This window comes from Homarus americanus, unplaced genomic scaffold (genome assembly GCF_018991925.1).
Source record: "Homarus americanus isolate GMGI-L3 unplaced genomic scaffold, GMGI_Hamer_2.0 scaffold31037, whole genome shotgun sequence".
Classification (NCBI taxonomy): Eukaryota; Metazoa; Arthropoda; class Malacostraca; order Decapoda; family Nephropidae; genus Homarus; species Homarus americanus.
In genome coordinates, this window is record NW_024722227.1 from 819179 (window position 1) to 838059 (window position 18881).

The 18881-nt window shown below is 41.6% G+C and overlaps 3 protein-coding genes across 3 annotated transcripts in view; 1 reads left to right on the forward strand and 2 right to left on the reverse strand.

The window, feature by feature from the left end:
• LOC121862242 overlaps positions 1–5340 on the reverse strand; it is a 48685-nt gene extending 43345 nt beyond the window's left edge. Inside the window, exon 1 of the mRNA XM_042360337.1 lies at positions 5086–5340. The gene's annotated coding sequence lies outside the window, so the exon portion shown is untranslated. The remainder of the gene's footprint in view (positions 1–5085) is intronic.
• A 945-nt stretch (positions 5341–6285) lies between these two features.
• Positions 6286–9089, forward strand: LOC121862535. Its single transcript, XM_042360839.1, has 3 exons — positions 6286–6356; positions 6590–6769; positions 6954–9089. The coding sequence occupies exons 2-3, from the start codon at positions 6602–6604 to the stop codon at positions 8880–8882; spliced, it is 2097 nt and encodes a 698-aa protein (XP_042216773.1). The 5' UTR covers positions 6286–6356; positions 6590–6601; the 3' UTR covers positions 8883–9089.
• A 945-nt stretch (positions 9090–10034) lies between these two features.
• LOC121862243 (glycerol-3-phosphate acyltransferase 3-like) lies at positions 10035–18336 on the reverse strand. The gene is made up of 9 exons (XM_042360338.1): positions 18235–18336; positions 14075–14361; positions 13671–13844; positions 12418–12666; positions 12104–12206; positions 11897–12012; positions 11681–11789; positions 10730–10917; positions 10035–10359 (listed from the first exon to the last, which is right to left on the reverse strand). Exons 1-9 carry the CDS (start codon positions 18241–18243, stop codon positions 10191–10193), a joined length of 1404 nt encoding a protein of 467 aa, XP_042216272.1. The 5' UTR covers positions 18244–18336; the 3' UTR covers positions 10035–10190.
• Between the last annotated feature and the right edge of the window lie 545 nt (positions 18337–18881).

Sequence of the window (18881 nt, forward strand, 5' to 3'; positions counted from 1 at the left end):
TGGTGGTGGTGGTGTCGATGGTAATGGTGGTGGTGGTGATGATGATGATAGTGATTGTGATGGTGATGATGAAAATGATGATGATAATAACAAAAATGATACAGATTAACATAACAATAATAACAACAACAAAACAGAGAAATACAACAGAAGGAAAATACAACTACAAAATACAAGAATAATCCTCACATTATTGTCCTTATCCCTTATTTCTTATTTATCATTCCTCTTTATCAGCCATTCCTTCCTTCCTATATTTCTCGAATTATCTTCTTTCCTTTGCTATTTCTGTGCGGGGCCTGTGTTACTGGCCTCGTTAGGAACCCATCTAGAGTGAGTGTGTGTGTGTGTGTGTGTGTGTGTGTGTGTGTGTGTGTGTGTGTGTGTGTGTGTGTCAATAATGCGGCACATTATGTCTGGGTTTAAATTTATGAATGGTTGGGTAATGAGGTTCAGTTTAGACGAGAGAGAGAGAGAGAGAGAGAGAGAGAGAGAGAGAGATAAACATATCGATCACATCAGATAGTTTATTTACATAACAAAATTAATAAAAAATCTGATTCATAAAAATTTTAATTATGAAAAATACTAGAATATAAAAATATTAACATTATAAAACTAATAAAAAAAATACAATCACGTCGAAAAATCTAATAAAAAATACAAATAAAAATAAAATCCGAGAAAAAAATAAGCAGGGCCACTCGAGTCGACCCAACTGATAACAGGTACCAAACACTCGACTCATTTTATCATTAATATTTACCTTGTGAATAAGCTAAACTATACATGCTTAATGATCCTAATTACCGAAGAGCAGTAATACATATACATTATAATTATACCTATAAGCCGTGAGTTTAAAATTTAATTATCATCACGTTTTCTTTATCAATGTTTTGTGCGTGAATTTAGTCGCCATTGTTGTAATTAGTTATAGTAATTTAATAAAGATTCATAAGAGCGTATTTTATTATTTTTAATATTATTGTTATTATTTTTCTTGTTTTTATTATTACCATCGCTTTATTGCAATTATTGTTAGCATTATTTATCAATCATCCACCCATCCATCCACCCATCCATCCATCCACCCATCCATCATCCACCCACCCACCCACCCATCCACCCACCCACCCATCCATCCATCCACCCATCACCCATCCATCCACATCAATCCATCACCATCACCCACCCATCCACCCATCCACCATCCACCATCCATCCACCCATCAATCCATCCACCCATCCACCCACCCATCCACCCATCCACCCATCCACCTCCTCGCATGGCCACCAGCTCAACAGGAAGGTGGTTGAAAATAGAAAGAACTGTTCATATTTTATCCTTAGCTTGAGAGAGAGAGAGAGAGAGAGTACGACAAAGAGAGAAATAAAATGAGACAAACAGAGAGAGAAAGACAAAGAAAAAGAGAAAAGGTGAGACAAAGAGAGAGAGAGAGAGAGAGAGAGAGAGAGAGACAAAGAGGGATACAGAGAGACAGAGAGAGAGACAAAGTGAATCATCTCTTGCGCGTTCCTGGAATATAAAAAAAATTATTTGAGATTAAATTTGAGTTTGAAATAAGTTCTTTTTTTTAGTCGTCTTTTTAGGTTACTTTTTTATTTTTTTTTATCGGATGATTTAGTTTCACTCCGACGTTTCTTCCTATTATTATATCCTATTTTCTTCCAATTGTTATCTTCTCTTCTTGCTATTGTTCCTATTCTTTCTTTTATTATCTCTCTTATTCCTTCCTTTACTATCATTCTCTTATTCCTTCCTTTATCATCATTTCTCCTACCTCCCTCCTTCTCTTTTACTCCCGTTTACAAGTTATTTTTCTTGGTAATTGTCCTCTAAGCTCACTTACCTGCTTACTTTCATACACCTGGTCAGACTAATTTAAGTAGACCCTGAACTAACTTATAAAAGCTCTCGTGGTCAGGTGGCTGTAAAGTTGGTGGTAGTTACTTATAAGGTCCACCAAGAGGCTTAAGTTAACCAAGAATTTGTAAGTGTGTCATGAAGGGTGAGTGTTCCTTACTTATAAAATTGTGTGTTGAGAAGATGTGATCTCTCTCTCTCTCTCTCTGTCTCTCTCTCTCTCTCTCTCTCTCTCTCTCTCTCTCTCTCTGCACTAAGCTCTACAGGCAACAGACAGACAGATGAAAAATACATAGTTGTATTTTTCTATAGACATTTCCACAGTTCATTCCGATACGTCAGAATTTTTTACGATAGTCCTGTTTTATACACTATAAATCCTTCCCTCCCCTATAGCTCCCTACCACCCCCTACTGCTCTCCTGGCCTACCCCCTACTGCACCTCCTACTGCTCTCTCCTCCTGGCCCCACCCCTACCATCTCCCTACCCCTACTGCTCTCCCCCTGGTCCCCTACCACCCCCTATGCTCTCCTGCCCCCCCACTCACCCCTTCTGCTCTCTCCTGGCCCTCCTCTCTGCCCTGCTACCCCCCACTGCCCTCTCCTGTTTCTCCTGGCCCCACCTCTCCCCCTACACCCTACTGCTCTCTCTGGCCCTGTCCACCTACTCCTGCCCCTACCCCCCCTGCTCTCCTCCTGGCCCCTCCCTGCTCAACTCTCCCACCCCCCTCTCTCTCCTGGCTACCACTACTGCTCTCTCTGGCCCCTAGCACCACTGTCTCTGCCCTACCCCCCTGCTGCTCCTCCTGTTCTCCCCCTGCTCCTGCCTGCCCCCTGCCCCTACCCCCCTGCTCTCTGCTCCTCCCCTACCACCCCTACTGTTCTCTCTGGCCCCTACCACCTGCCCCCTCTACCACCACTGCTCTCTCCTGCCCCCACCAACCTCTACTGCTCTCCCCCTACCACCCCTACTGCCTCCACCCCTGTGTGCACTGCACCACTCTGGGCTCTACCACCCCCTATACACTGCTCTGGCCCCTACACACACTGCTACACCCACAACCACAGACACACATCACAACCAGAACCACACACACACACACACACACACACACACACACACACACACACACACACACACACACACACCACACACACACACACACACACACATACACGGAAGGGATGGGTAATCCACCTGTAACCTGGTCTAGTTATTAACACTAACAAGGTCTTTCACCTCACACAGTCAATCACTTTATTTTGCTTCTTGTTAAATTCACATTGTTATTGAGGAGTGATGAGTCCGGGTAGTCCCTCGAGCGGTGAGTGTGAGAAGTGAGTGTAAACAGATAGACAGACAGACAGACAGACAGACAGACAGACAGACAGACAGACAGACAGACAGGTAGATAGATACATACATAGATAGATAGATAGATAGATAGATAGATAGATAGATAGATAGACACACAGACACACAGACAGACAGACAGACAGACAGACAGGTAGATAGATAGATAGATAGATAGATAGATAGATAGATAGATAGATAGATAGATAGATAGATAGATAGATAGATAGATAGATAGATAGATAGATAGATAGATAGATAGATAGACAGACAGACAGACAGACAGACAGACAGACAGGTAGATAGATAGATAGATAGATACATAGATAGATAGATAGATAGATAGATAGATAGATACATAGATAGATAGATAGATAGATAGATAGATAGATACATAGATAGATAGATAGATAGATACATAGATAGATAGATAGCCACGCAAACAGACAATGAAAACTGAACGTACTCATCGACAGATAGTCAGACCGAGAGATTCATAAACACAGACAGACAGACAGACAGAGAAACAGACAGACAGACAGACAGGTAGACACACAGAGAACGTGTGGAATTCATAAGGTATTCTTGTGTAAAACGATCCATGTCAGCACCTGTCAACCTTCGGTCAATTTATCAATATCTCTGTCTCTATCATAAACCACGTTAATCTCTATCTGCCTCTGTCTCCATTACTGTCTCAGAAATTACTCTCTCTCTCTCTCTCTCTCTCTCTCTCTCTCTCTTAATTATTCAAAGTTACCCCCAAAAATCTTCCTCACACACAATTATCTTTCTCACTTCTCAAAACTCTCTCAATTTCCTGTATCATTTTCCCACCAATAGTGATGTTAGGAGAGGGGAAATAACTGCCAGGGAAACTTTTATAACTTTATAACCTAACCTAACCTAACCTGACCTGATCTAATATAACATAACATAACATAACATAACATAACATAACATAACATAACATATCATAACATAACATAACATAACATAACATAACATAACATAACCTAACCTAACCTAACCTAACCTAGCATCATATACAGGATTAATTAAAACCTATGTCAGAAACGTCACAAAGGCTGCAATTAATCCTTTGTCGCAGATGAGAAATTTACTGACTGACGAAAACTGCGAAATTATTACTTTTTTTTTTTAGTTTCGGGCATCGGCTTTAGTTATACATATGTATGCATATTTGATACATACATACATACATAATATACTATACATACTTATTATACATACATACATACTTACACATTATATATTTGCATATGTATGTATGTATGTATGTATGTATGTATGTATGTATGTATGTATGTATGTATGTATGTATGTCACACCAAATAAGGATAACAATGCCTTTATTTCTACATTTATAACTAATTCGTGTTTGTCTAAATTTTGTTCTGTTTCATAAAATAGCCAAGTTATATCTAAAGTAAGTTAGGTATAACGTACAGTAATTTGTTATATTTATGTCCAAAAATAATAAATGCATTAAAATTATCGTTAGTCAGCAATTATCTCTCAGGATGCTATGTAGCTTAACATAATTATATAGTATATACAAGTGTTATTATATGCACTTCACATACATATATACTATCACAACCCAGTAGTCTACTTACCACCAACACTTAACAACCTCTACAACCATCACAACAACAACCCCAAGAACTTTATATCACAATTTTCATTTTCCAGTTTTCAAAGAAATTTTTATTTTCCTTCACGCGAATTGACAATGTCTTAGATTGCTATATTTCACAGTCAATGCGAAGCCAATGAGAACTGTAAGATTTCATGGATAAGAGGATTACAAGCGTCTTACAGCGGCTGACAGCGGGAGGGAGGGAGTGCAGTCAGCCAGCCAGCCCGTCCGCCCACTACCACCATCCACCACACACTAGTGGGCTGGCTCACGTGCGTACAGCTCTCAGTGAGTCTTGTGCCCTCCCTCCCTCCGTTCTCTCTCTCTCTCTCTCTTCCTGTCTCATTTGATGCCTACCTTCTCTCTCTCTCTCTCGCCCTCTCTTTGTTCACAACTCTAATATATGAAGATGAAGAAGGTGAATAAGAAATAATAAGATTTGCAGAAAAGAATAAAGTAATAAGATGGACGAAAGAGAAGAAGAAGAATGGAAGAAAGAGAGAGAGAGAGAGAGAGAGAGAGAGAGAGACAGTAGATGAATGGGCGGGTCGCAGGAGTTGACAATCATCTCTGATGGAAATTTAATAAAACTTTTGAGAGAGCGACAGAGTGGAATGACGTCACTTGGACATATTCTTCCGTGGACGAAATTGACAAAATTTCGTGGACAAAATAGACAAAATCCCTAAAGGCAAAATGGCGAGGAAGATGAAAAAATAAGAAGAAGAAGAAGAAGAAGAAGAAGACGAAGAAGAAAAACAGATGAGATAAGCATTGATCAAAGAAATAGTATTGTAGCTAAAAGTGACAACAACATAACAGAGAATGAATTAGGAAAAGAAAGAAGGAAGGAAGGAGGAGGAATTTGTGCTGGGATCAGAAACGGAAGAGAATTTATGGATGGAGTGCTTGGTTATGGAAGAGAAGCAAGAATATACCCAGAGTGAAAAAGAAGATTTTATTGTTGTTTATTTCATTTGGGGAAAATCTTGTAAACAACAACAACTTGAAAAATGTAATAAAATGTTTGAGATAATTTGAAAAGTATTGTTGAATAGTGTACACAAGTTTTATTGAAAATGTGTAGTGTAATGTAGTGTAGTATAGTGTAGTGTAGTATGTGTGTGTGTGTGTGTAGTGTAGTGTAGTGTAGTGCAGTGTAGAGTAGTGTAGTGTAGAGTAGTGTAGTGTAGTGGTTGTGTGTGTGTGTGTGTGTGTATGTAGTGTAGTGTAGTGTAGTGTAGTGTAGTGTAGTGTAGTGCAGTGTAGAGTAGTGTGTGTGTTCGTGCGATATCTCTGTCCTAATCATTTCATTTACAATTTGTGGGCGTGCCTGATAAGGTAGATAAATGGTCTGTGTCTGTGTGTGTGTGTGTGTCAGTCTACCGTCAACAGACACCTGCATCACCCGTGCCCAGTGAGAATAACATCTGTGGGAATAAGTTTGACAGGTGTGTTGTAACGTTAATTTGTACACCTGTAAATTGGTTGAAGTTGGTGAAGTAAAACAGATCACCTGAAGCTTACACTGCCCAGCTTATTTCACCTGATGATTGATCACCCTAATACTACCTGGGGAATTAGGGTAGCTTAGGTTAGGTGGGTTAGGTTAAGTTGGATTGGGTTAGGATTAGTTAGGATAGGTTAGGTTAGACTAATTTATCCAACAAAATCATACCAACAGCACCTCCCCGTGATGTGGCTGGGTGCACCGTGGGCGTGGGTGTGGGCGGCGGTGTGGGCGTGTATTTGGATACTGGGCACCTCCTCCCCAATGCCCCAAGACCTGGCAGTGGGTGTGGGTGCCAAGGAGTGCCACCATAACGTAGCCACTCTGTACTGTGACTACAAGGGCACTGACGAGGTATCTCTCTCTCTCTCTCTCTCTCTCTCTCTCTCGGTACTAGCAGGTGCAATAGTAATAGTAATAGAAATGACAATGTAATGGAAGTATTATTTACTAGTTGTAGTAGTAGTAGTAGTAGTAGTAGTAGTAGTAGTAGTAGTAGTAGTAGTAGTAGTAGTAGTAATATTGTCTTCATCAACAGACTGTGGTGTTGAGGGGGGCGGTGGACGACAGTATAGAGAAAGTGTTTGTGGTGAACGCTCGTCGACTCCGTGTGAGTGAGGACGTGTGTGTCAACGTGATGGTGATCAGCGTCGCTCAAGTCCTGGTGGAGAGAGCCCCTGACCCTGCCTTCGCTCCCTGCCACACCCACCTAGAACTATCCGCCAGGAATTCCTCCCTGGATAGACTCCCTGGTCATGTAAATCGTGTCTTCCTGGAGGACACCAATGTGACCCAGTTTATAACAACAGCGGAAATTCAACAACTCACAGTGATCAATTCCGTCATTAAGGTGGTGGAGGTATCGGCGCCTCTAATGGCTGGTATTTATGCTGTTTTTCTCTCCAGTAACATTAGCACCCTCAGGAGGCTTCATGTAAACAAAGATTCCCTCCTCGAGTTTCAGAAGAGCCACATCTCTGAGGTGGCTGTAGGAGGGTTGGTGATACAGGAAGGCGGGGAGGTGGTCGTGCAGGACACCACCACCACCAGTGTGAACGAGGAGAGTAGTGTTGTCGTGTTGGGTGATGGAGGGTCACTGAGCCTCAAGAACTACACTGGCAGCCTCAAGGTGACCAGCACGACCTTCTCCACCACTCTACAACCAAACCAGAAACTCCTGCACGAGGCACTCAGTAACTGTGAGGCCTCCGTCATCACCATCACTTACTATAAACAATATGTGACTTGTCTGGTGTTGCTGCTACTTGTGCTTCTCTCAGCAATCTCAGGAGCGGTGCTTTATGTCCTGAGAAAGGAACGGAACTCTTCACATGACTCCAGTAACTCTGAGGCTAACAAAATAATGCCTCATGACCCAGTGGGTGACACAGTGAGTAACCCAGACAGCCCTGACGACGCCCAGATGCCAATGTTACGTCGAGTCTCTGAGGACGAGAGCCAACACCCACACCACCCTGAAGAAGTCACTCGAGAATTATGTTCCTCAATGCAAGAACACAAAATATCTCTCCAACTTAAACTGAAAGACCTTGAAGAACAATGTCAAGCTAAACTGAAGACTCTTGAAGATAAGAGAAATAAGAGACTACATGAAGAGTCGCTGATCAACAATGAGTTACTAGATCTTGAAGAAAAATATTGCAACGAGGAAAATAAACAAAATCCTAACTTGGATATCACAATACAGTTACTGGGAGCTTTAAAAGATAACAAAGAAGTCAAGCAGAAGATTTATACTGTGGAATATGAAGAAGAAAAACAAGAAATAGCATATAAAGACAAAATAAAGAAAGGGAATAAAGAGTTTATGAAGCAACTGGCCGATAGCGTTCATACAGCACTGACAAGATGGCTGGACTCTCGCGGATCTGCCGTAACAAACACGCAGTCGTTGGATCTAGAGGCTTTTGAGAACCTGTTCCACCACATCATCAAAACACTACAGGAAGAAATCACACAGAAAACCTACACCTCAGAATCTAAAGACGAATTACAGAAATACATAAAACACGACCAGATACAAAACACGAAAGAACAACAGGATAAAATAACCAACGAAATAAACACGAATTACCAAAGGGAAATGATCGATTTACATAACAAAACACCAACTAAACAGAGATTCAAAGACACACATAAACTTAGAGTCATTTACGATATCAAAACAGAATTGCTTAAATCATCCCAAAGCCTGGAGCATAAAGTTCTTCAAAGTGTTCACTCAGAGAACAAATTAGAGCTGTATTATCTGGACACCACGACACAGTTACTGAAACATAACATTAATGAACTAGAGAACATGTTTTTATTTGGTATTTATATTCTTCAGTTCTATGATAGGATGAAGAACAGAATCATTGTTGGTGCTGACGAAAACGCTGACGTAACTGATAAGACGCTGACGCCACCATCCTCCTCCCATAATGACACTACCATCCTTCCATGATGACTGAACCCCTTGAGTACGATGACTTAACCCCTTGAGTACGATGACTTAACCCCTTGAGTACGATGACTTAACCCCTTGAGTACGATGACTTAACCCCTTGAGTATGCTGACTTAACCCGTTGAATATGATGATAACCCCTTGAATATGATGACTTAACCCGTTGAGTACGATGACTTAACCCCTTGAGTATGCTGACTTAACCCCTTGAGTATGATGATAACCCCTTGAGTACGATGATTTAACCCCTTGAGTATGATGACTTAACCCGTTGAGTACGATGACTTAACCCCTTGAGTACGATGACTTAACCCCTTCAGTACGATGACTTAACCCCTTGAGTATGCTGACTTAACCCGTTGAATATGATGATAACCCCTTGAGTACGATGATTTAACCCGTTGAGTACGATGACTTAACCCCTTGAGTATGGTGATAACCCCTTGAGTACGATGATTTAACCCCTTGAGTATGATGACTTAACCCGTTGAGTACGATGACTTAACCCCTTGAGTATGATGACTTAACCCGTTGAGTACGGTGACTTAACCCCTTGAGTACGATGATTTATCCCGTTGAGTATGATGACAACCCCTTGAGTGCGATGATTTAACCCCTTGAGTACGATGATTTAACCCCTTGAGTACGATTATTTAACCCTTTCAGTATGATAATTTAAATCAACGTACTCATAAGATTAATTGACTTACTTAACTAACTTAGTACTCAAGAGATTATGTGCTTTCTTATAATCGTACTCAAGAAGATAATTTCCTATAATCCGAGCTAACAAACACAGTCCTTAACATTATAGGGAACACGTGATAATTTGTTTACAGTTTGTTTATCGCTTGTGAGGAATAAATGCTGCACAGGAGAGTTTGTTTACTATGCCTGATAAACAAGTGTCTTCTTAGCCCAAGTTCCTTATCATTTACTTATAATAAATAAATAATAAACAAAGAAATTACAGAAGGAAAAATATTGGAACTTGGGTTAAAATTTCTGCCTAATTTTCTATATTGTGTTTAGCTAAAAAGAATACATTTTATATAAATTAAATTAAATCTTTACACGAGTTATTGTACAGTTTTATATAGTTGGTGTTTATATGCATGATATTATAGATTATAGGATAAAAATACTGAGTCTTTAGAAAAAAATATTATATAATTTTATGTATATATAAATTGTATACATTTATCGAATAGTGGAATATATAGAACGCCTGGTCATTACTCCTGAGGTTATTGAGCCCTAACCTAAACTAACCTAAACTAACCTAACCTAAACTAAACTAAACTAACCTAACCATCTTTATCATCCTCACTTCCTGCACTTAATCGTCTGGCAAACTCCACCTGCTGCCTCTTCCTGTACTTGACCCAGGCTTCATTGTCATGCTTACTGTATTTGAGGCGACCGTCCCAGGCTAACTGAACGAAGCCTCCGCGGTGAGCTATGAGGGCCTTGACTCTGTTGGTGAGGGAAGGGAGGTGGCTGTTAGTTGAGGCGTATTCTCTCTGTCTGTGCGTGTGTGTCTGTCTATCTATCTGTCTGTGTCTGTCTGTCTATCAACTATGTGTCTCAATATACTGAAGCTTCTTCTGTCTATTAACTGTTTTTATTAACTGTGTCTGTCTATTAACTGAGTCGTCGTCTCTCTGTCTATCTATTAACTGAGTCGTCGTCTCTCTGTCTATCTATTAACTGTCTGTTTTGTAATATGTATGTGTCTGTTTCTCTGTTTGTCTATATAATTAGTTCGTGAATATCCTAGTACAACACACACACACACACACACACACACACACACACACACACACACACACACACACACACTCACCTGTTAGCAAAGGCGACAGGTGACTCATTAGTGCCTCTGGTCATGGGCGGGAGGTACCACACGTCACACACGATGGCCCACGACGTCATCATACTGAAGATGTACTCTACGAAGGTGTCTTGGTACCAGAAGGCGTCACCGTAGCGAGGGTCAAACCGGATGGCGATGGGGTAGATGATAGTGTCGATCTGGGGGGAAGGCGGGGGTGTAATTTGTTGTTTGTCGGAATAAGTTGTCATGCCATGATTGTGGACCAGCTGGCTAACGACTCGTTGGCTGGTTCAAGCAGCAATTACTGACGTCAATCAACGTCACAGCGCGTCATAACGGTGTGACTGAGGTGAGCTCTCAGTCGCGAACCATCACCCCGGCGAGTCGGACTCCTGGCTGGCCCTGTCAACACTTTCTGCCGTGAGCTGTGTGTGCTGTGGGAGTCCTGCTGTGAGCTGTGTGTGCTGTGGGAGTCCTGCTGTGAGCTGTGTGTGCTGTGGGAGTCCTGCCGTGAGCTGTGTGTGCTGTGGGAGTCCTGCCGTGAGCTGTGTGTGCTGTGGGAGTCCTGCTGTGAGCTGTGTGTGCTGTGGGAGTCCTGCTGTGAGCTGTGTGTGCTGTGGGAGTCCTGCCGTGAGCTGTGTGTGCTGCGGGAGTCCTGCCGTGAGCTGTGTGTGCTGTGGGAGTCCTACTGTGAGCTGTGTGTGCTGTGGGAGTCCTGCTGTGAGCTGTGTGTGCTGTGAGAGTCCAGTGTGGCCACGCGTCGTGGAAGTGCTGCCGTGTGCCATACCAGTGTTGTGTGTTTTAATAATTAAATAGTTTAGTCCACCCTTACACGTTGTTAATACCAACCCTATTATTCTATTGGAAATAACATAACATAAGTGTTGAAGCGTTAGGAAAAAATCTAATATAAGCATCACCCTGAACGCGACCTTCTTCAGCTTGTAAATACAGTATTACCTCGAACGCGCCCTTCTTGAACTGTAGCACGACGGTGTTGTTGTTACAGATGCCTTCAGGATATATAAGGATCGGCGGCTTGGTGCTGTCCTGAGCGTGATCGTGGATCCTACACAAGGTAAGAGATTTTATATTAAGATGTATCCTATATAGAAGGATTCATTTTTATTTTTGATATATAAGAAATCTCTTGTGATCCTAGACAGACACACTTACATCTTGGTGACCTTAGCTCTCTCGTGTGCTTCTGTCCTGTCGAACCAGATGTGGTGTGAGGACTTAGCCAGAGCCATCATAAATATACCCAGGATGCCTCTTGACTTCTGGCCGACCTGAAGAAGAAAGATGGATGAGTGTGTGTGTGTGTGTGTGTGTCACTGGTTCATGCACCTATCTACCACCACCACCGCTCACAGGACCTACCATATCATAACACTGGTCGGTGGCTAAGACCATAGAGTCGATGGGTGAAGTGTGGTTGGCTACAGCTATCCCGTGAGTCGGTCGGTTCTCTGTATCGTGGAACCTGTCGGGATAAATTCTAGGTATTATTGAAATAATTCTTGTTCCGCAACCTCACACTCGTTAAATGTCCCGAGGGATTTCGTGTTGGGAAAATTTGTCCAGTGGAATTTTGTCCAACAGGCGACATAAACGTGATAGTGGTATCATATAAACAAGTTTATCTCAAAGACAGACACATCCCCTCGCCACCATAAAGAGGGACAAGACATTGCCTGGCCACCACGGAGAGGGATCCGGCCACGAAGTCGAAGCACCACATGACGACTCTGGCGTTAAGGCGTCGCTTGAAGTCGCTGGTGGGGAAGAGACCGACAGCGGCACACATCACCACCAGAGTACTAAGACTGAGGACCAACAGGAGGACTCGAACTGGCATCAGGAACACCCACCGAACCACGAACCCGAGTGCCCAGAAAACGGTCAGGGAGGGACTCAGCCGAAGGTAACGCTCCCTCCCTGTCCTGTGGTAGTGAGGAAGATGAGTTTGTTATGAAATGTAGATAAGAGTTGACTATTATATTCACAGTTCCAAAATAATATGGTAGATCGTTCCCAGACCCACACACAAACACACTGTTACACACGCACGCACACACATACACACTGTTACAAACGCACGCACACACGTACACACTGCCATACACACACACACACACGCACACACACACAAGGAGTCACTTGACTCATCTTTTAAATAGCCACACTCACCTGGAGGATAATTAAAGGTGTACTGAACCCCCACACTCACCTCGAGGATAATTAAAGGTGTACTGAACCCTCACACTCACCTGGAGGATAATTAAAGGTGTACTGAACCCTCACACTCACCTCGAGGATAATTAAAGGTGTACTGAACCCTCACACTCACCTGGAGGATAATTAAAGGTGTGCTGAACCCCCACACTCACCTGGAGGATAATTAAAGGTGTGCTGAACCCTCACACTCACCTGGAGGATAATTAAAGGTGTGCTGAACCCCCACACTCACCTGGAGGAAAATTAAAGGTGTGCTGAACCCTCACACTCACCTGGAGGGTAATTAAAGGTGTGCTGAACCCCCACACTCACCTGGAGGATAATTAAAGGTGTGCTGAACCCCCACACTCACCTGGAGGATAATTAAAGGTGTGCTGAACCCCCACTCCCCTGGAGGTATAATTAAAGGTGTGCTGAACCCCCCACACTCACCTGGAGGATAATTAAAGGTGTGCTGAACCCTCACACTCACCTGGAGGATAATTAAAGGTGTGCTGAACCCTCACACTCACCTGGAGGATAAAAGGTGTGCTGAACCCTCACACTCACCTGGAGGGTAATTAAAGGTGTGCTGAACCCCCACACTCACCTGGAGGATAATTAAAGGTGTGCTGAACCCTCACACTCACCTGGAGGATAATTAAAGGTGTGCTGAACCCCCACACTCCCCTGGAGGGTAATTAAAGGTGTGCTGAACCCTCACACTCACCTGGACATCATGTTCCAGGTGCGTAGCTCGGCAGGGGTGAAACTCTGACTCACACAGTCCTGGACGACGGCTCTCATGCCCGCCGCCATGTACGCCATCGGGTCCTGGAACCTGAAGGAGCCGCTGGGGGAGTCCACACCACCTGCCCGTGGCGCCTCAGGGCAGATCACCACACTGGGGACAGCAAGGACACGGTGAGAGAGAGAGAGAATTTTACTTTTCTTCCATTCTCAGTCATATTGTAAAGTGACTCAAAATTGTGTATACCTCTACACACACACACACACACACACACGACAAAAGTACCGTAGAAAGCAACTCTGCAACTCTTCGTCCTCGAGGTAAATAAACAACCAGAAAAATATCCTCACCTCTCATCTTCTCCCTCCTCCTCCTCTACTCACCCATCCTCCTCTTCCTCCCCCTCTTCCTCCTCCTCTAGCTGCACCTCCTCCGCCAGCTCGACGGCAGCAAACTGGAAGACACGATCCAGCACCTCCACATATTTCCTCCTCAGGCTCAGTCGTCGCCCCACCGTCGCCACCAAGAGGAAACACACAAACACCACCACCTGTCCCCAGATGACGTAAGGCCGTAGTTCCTCCCACACCTGTTTGGAGTCGAGGTTCTTCCACACCTGCAGGTATTCCCAGCTAGCAGGCGTGGGACTCCCAGCCATCATTCCTGCCACCTGGAAGAGTGATTGTAAGATCCTGAGAGACTGTTATGGTTGACGAATATTATTATTATTATTATTATTATTATTATTATTATTATTATTATTATTATTATTATTATTATTATTATTATTATTTATTTATTTATTTATTTATTTATTTATTTATTTATTTATTTATTTATTTATTTATTTATTTATTTATTTATTTATTTATTTATTTATTTATTTATTTATTGTTATTGTTATTATTATAACGTTTTCTTCTTTTCTAACAGTAGTATAACACAGTAATGGGGAGAACATAATATCTCTACCTTTACCAACTGTGTATCTGTTGAGGTGACTGTTAGTGTGTATAACAGTTACTTGTGAAACTGTCATATGTGTAATAACCTTCCTGGGTTGTCACCACTTGTAACAATCACTTGAGAAGCACGTTACCTTATATTTTAGACATACTAAAATATAAATCAAAGTTTAGTGCATCTTCTGTAGTGAAATCCAATGTGTTCCTTTTCTGTGTTTATTATAAAAGGTTTCTATGTACACTTTTAGAAAGGATTATCACCGTAACTTAATCACTGTAGTTATGAGTGTTAAATGAGGACGGAGGCTATGTTATATAGCTCTTCTAAAATACGTCCTGTTGGTGTGAGGGGCTGAGTAAGAGTGCCTGTCACACCCATCGAGGGAGAACGGTAATATATCCGACGTCCTCCCTCGAGGGAAGACGGAACCATCCACGATGGCTCTCAATAACGTCTTCCTCTAGTCAGGGTTATCAAACTACTGCCCGCAATAGGTGGCCAGAGAACCGGCTACTCAAAGCCTTAACTCAGCACTAAGTGACGCGACTTCCCGTGGGCACACCTTAACACGTGCTCTGAACATGCCACCTCATAGCTAGTGGAAAGTTACAGAGGGTGATAGAGTATATGAGTCTAATGTAATTAACCCATTTATATAATACTTCTGCCTATAAGACAGAGGCTATTACATTATTATTATTATTACACTGGTCAACATAAAAAAAATTCTCATGGTTCTGGATCAAAACAGTCTGATTCTAGTGTAATTGTATGTGCTGAACTCAATTATGACATTCGTATAGCTGTATCAGGCTCAGTTTTCCAGAACCAGCATATCTATATATTTAGTGTACCATGCTATTCATACAGTAATTTATATGCTCATTGGCTCCACTTATGCAATTATTTTGTCCTGATTTGTGCTTTTTTGTTTGTTTCAGTTTGCTGATTCATGATATTGCATATCTACACCTGCATGATTTGTAATTACTCTGAAATTAACAAAACATGGAACGTCGCAAGTGTGTGAACGGTGCTGACAGTTTTTGCTACATATGTGGTGCCTTCACTCTTGGTAGCCTCAAGAAACCAATCACAAAAGCTGTTCGACTGAACTACAAACGTTACTTCAAATGTCATTTGGGTGACCAAGACAAGAAATGGGCACCTCATGTAGCCTGTAAGTCTTGTGTTAACCACCTGAGCGAGTGGATGTGTGGTAAACGAAGTTCAGGAATGCCGTTTGCTGTACCAATGATATGGCGTGAACCTAAAGACCACAGTAGTGACTGCTACTTCTGTCTCACAAATATTAAGGGAATAAAAATCAAGACACGAGGCAAGGTACAGTACCCCAATATTGCTTCTGCAATCCGACCAGTACCGCACAGTGCTGAACTTCCAGTCCCAAATCCACTGACTGAACAAGAATTGAGTGATTCCGATTCTACCTCTACCTCAATGGAAAACGACTACCAGGATGACTCTGAAAGTACCAGGCCTAAACTATTTACTCAAGAAGCGCTTCATGATCTCATCAGGGACCTAAACTTGTCAAAAGAAAAGGCTGAAGTTTTGGGATCCAGACTAAAGCAGCGTAACCTGCTAGAAGATGGAGTGCATATCACTACAGCACTTTTAGAACTTCATATTTTGTCATTATAAAGGATTTAAACTTATGTTTTTTGGTACAATTTTTTATGAGCTTATCTGTGATAGGTTTAAAATTGTATCTTGCATGACGCGATAATGTTACTATATTTACTATTTTTTTATTCTTTAAGAAAGTAGGTCTGATGGTAGAATGAAACATCCAATTAATATTCATTAATATGAAATTAGTCATGAAAGCACAGTCACATGAGACAATCTCATCTTTTGAACGACACGTGATGGAATATTAAATATTTGTACCTATTGATTTTTTTATAAAACCTGGTCTGATAGAACAAAACAAATATCAGATTCGAATTCAGCAATATGAAATTAGTTGTGTGAGCATGATCTCATATGTGAACCATTTATTATTATTATTATTATTGTTGTTGTTGTTGTTGTTGCTACTACAGTGTTATTATTACTATTATTATTATTATTATTATTATTATTATTATTATTATTATTACCGTATAAACAAAAGTAATTATTAACCTAGATAAGTTATCAATATATTTAATATACGTAAGCCAAACAGGAAGACAACACCTGAGTTATCATTAGTGGTGAGGTGGTCACAGGTACAGCCAGATAGAACCTTTATCAGTTACCTTATCACCTATAGGTACACACTACTCACCTGGACCTCTCTCTCTGCCTTAGTCTTCTGTTCAAATTAAATCGATTTTTCCCTCTATTGCAGAAAGTGTCGTACAGAAAGTAATAGTAGTAATTATTCTGTTACTATCATTAGTAATATTAGTTGTAGTACCAATTATTCTGTTACCAATAATAGTAGTAGTAGTAGTATGCTGATGACCTAACAGGAGCAGGAAATGTGGAGGACATCAAAAAGTGGTGGGACCTGGTAACATCAAATGGTCCACAAATAGGGTACCACCCAAACGCCAGCAAGTCCTTCCTCAATGTGAAGTCAGAACATTATGAACGGGCAATGGAGGTGTTCGGTGGAAGTGAGGTCAAAATAACAAAGGATGACCAAAGACACCTAGGTGCAGTAATCGGCACGAAGGACTTCAAGACCAAGTACGTAACGGGAAAGGTGAATGGGTGGGTGAAGGAAATCCAAGCTCTGTCTGAGGCTGCTAAAACTGAGCCACATGCAGCATTTGCGGCATTCACCCCTGGAGTCAAGCATCGCTGGAATTACCTGATGCGCACTATCCCTGATATCAGACCCCCCTCTGCCCTCTAGAAGAACCCATCAAGGTCACTTTCATCCTAACACTAGTAAAAAAAAAACATTATTTAACCCTACATTAACACCGAGACTTGGAGGAATGGGATTAACTAATCCAGAGGAGCTTGCCGCCACAGAACATCAGAACTCTGTCAAGCTCACGGCAGCCCTCACTGAGCACTTAACTCAGAATGCAGCGTCAGGTGGATACCAACGAATTAAACAAGATTCGACGGTCCATTACGACAGAACGGCAGCACGGCCAAAGTGATAAACTTCAACAACTGATGATGCAAGTGTCAGTGAACATGTCCAGCGTTATCAGAGCTGGACAAGAATTGATAAGTTTTTTTCCCTGAGTCCATCACTTGTGAAATAAACACCAATAGTGTATGTATGTATGTATGTATGTATGTATGTATGTTTATGTTTGTGCGGTGTATGTGTGTATCAGTGTGTTCGTGTACGTCTCATTGTTTGTATGTCTGTCTATCTCTGTGACTGTCTGTCTGTCAGTGAATGGAAAATCTAATTAAGTTACCTTTTGGTCAAGTTCCCTAAATTAATTTGACTCTGGTTCAAGATGTATGTTGTTGTGACGGACAGACAGGCAGACAGAGTTGACAGAAAGATAGCCAGACAGACAGACCAAAATAGGCTTCGATGATAAAATGGACACACACACACACACATACATACCGACAACATAATGGTACTTACGCACACCATGGAGGAACTCTGAGACGATGTTATCACTCCCGAGGCTGACAATAAACTGAATACTTCTTATATCTGTGCCTGCGTCTACCCCTCAAGATGACACAGTTGCCAAGTTTTGTTTTTGTAGAATAATAATCTTCGTGTAGTTTTTATAACGCAGAGTGCAAGGTGGTATAATTCTGGGTATTAATGATATCAAAGGTTATCATACATCACTACGTCATAACTATATTAATGATGTTTAAACCCTTTGAAGACGATGGTTTAACTCTTTAAGGACGATGGTTTAACTCTTTAAGGACGATGGCTTAACTCTTTAAGGACGATGGCTTAACTCTTTAAGGACGATGGCTTAACTCTTTAAGGACGATGGCTTAACTCTTTAAGGACGATGGCTTAACTCTTTAAGGACGATGGCTTAACTCTTTAAGGACGATGGCTTAACTCTTTAAGGACGATGGCTTAACTCTTTAAGGACGATGGTTTAACTCTTTAAGGACGATGGCTTAACTCTTTACGATGGTTTAACTCTTTATTTTAACTCTTTAAGGACGATGGCTTAACTCTTTAAGGACGATGGCTTAACTCTTTAAGGACGATGGTTTAACTCTTTAAGGACGATGGCTTAACTCTTTAAGGACGATGAA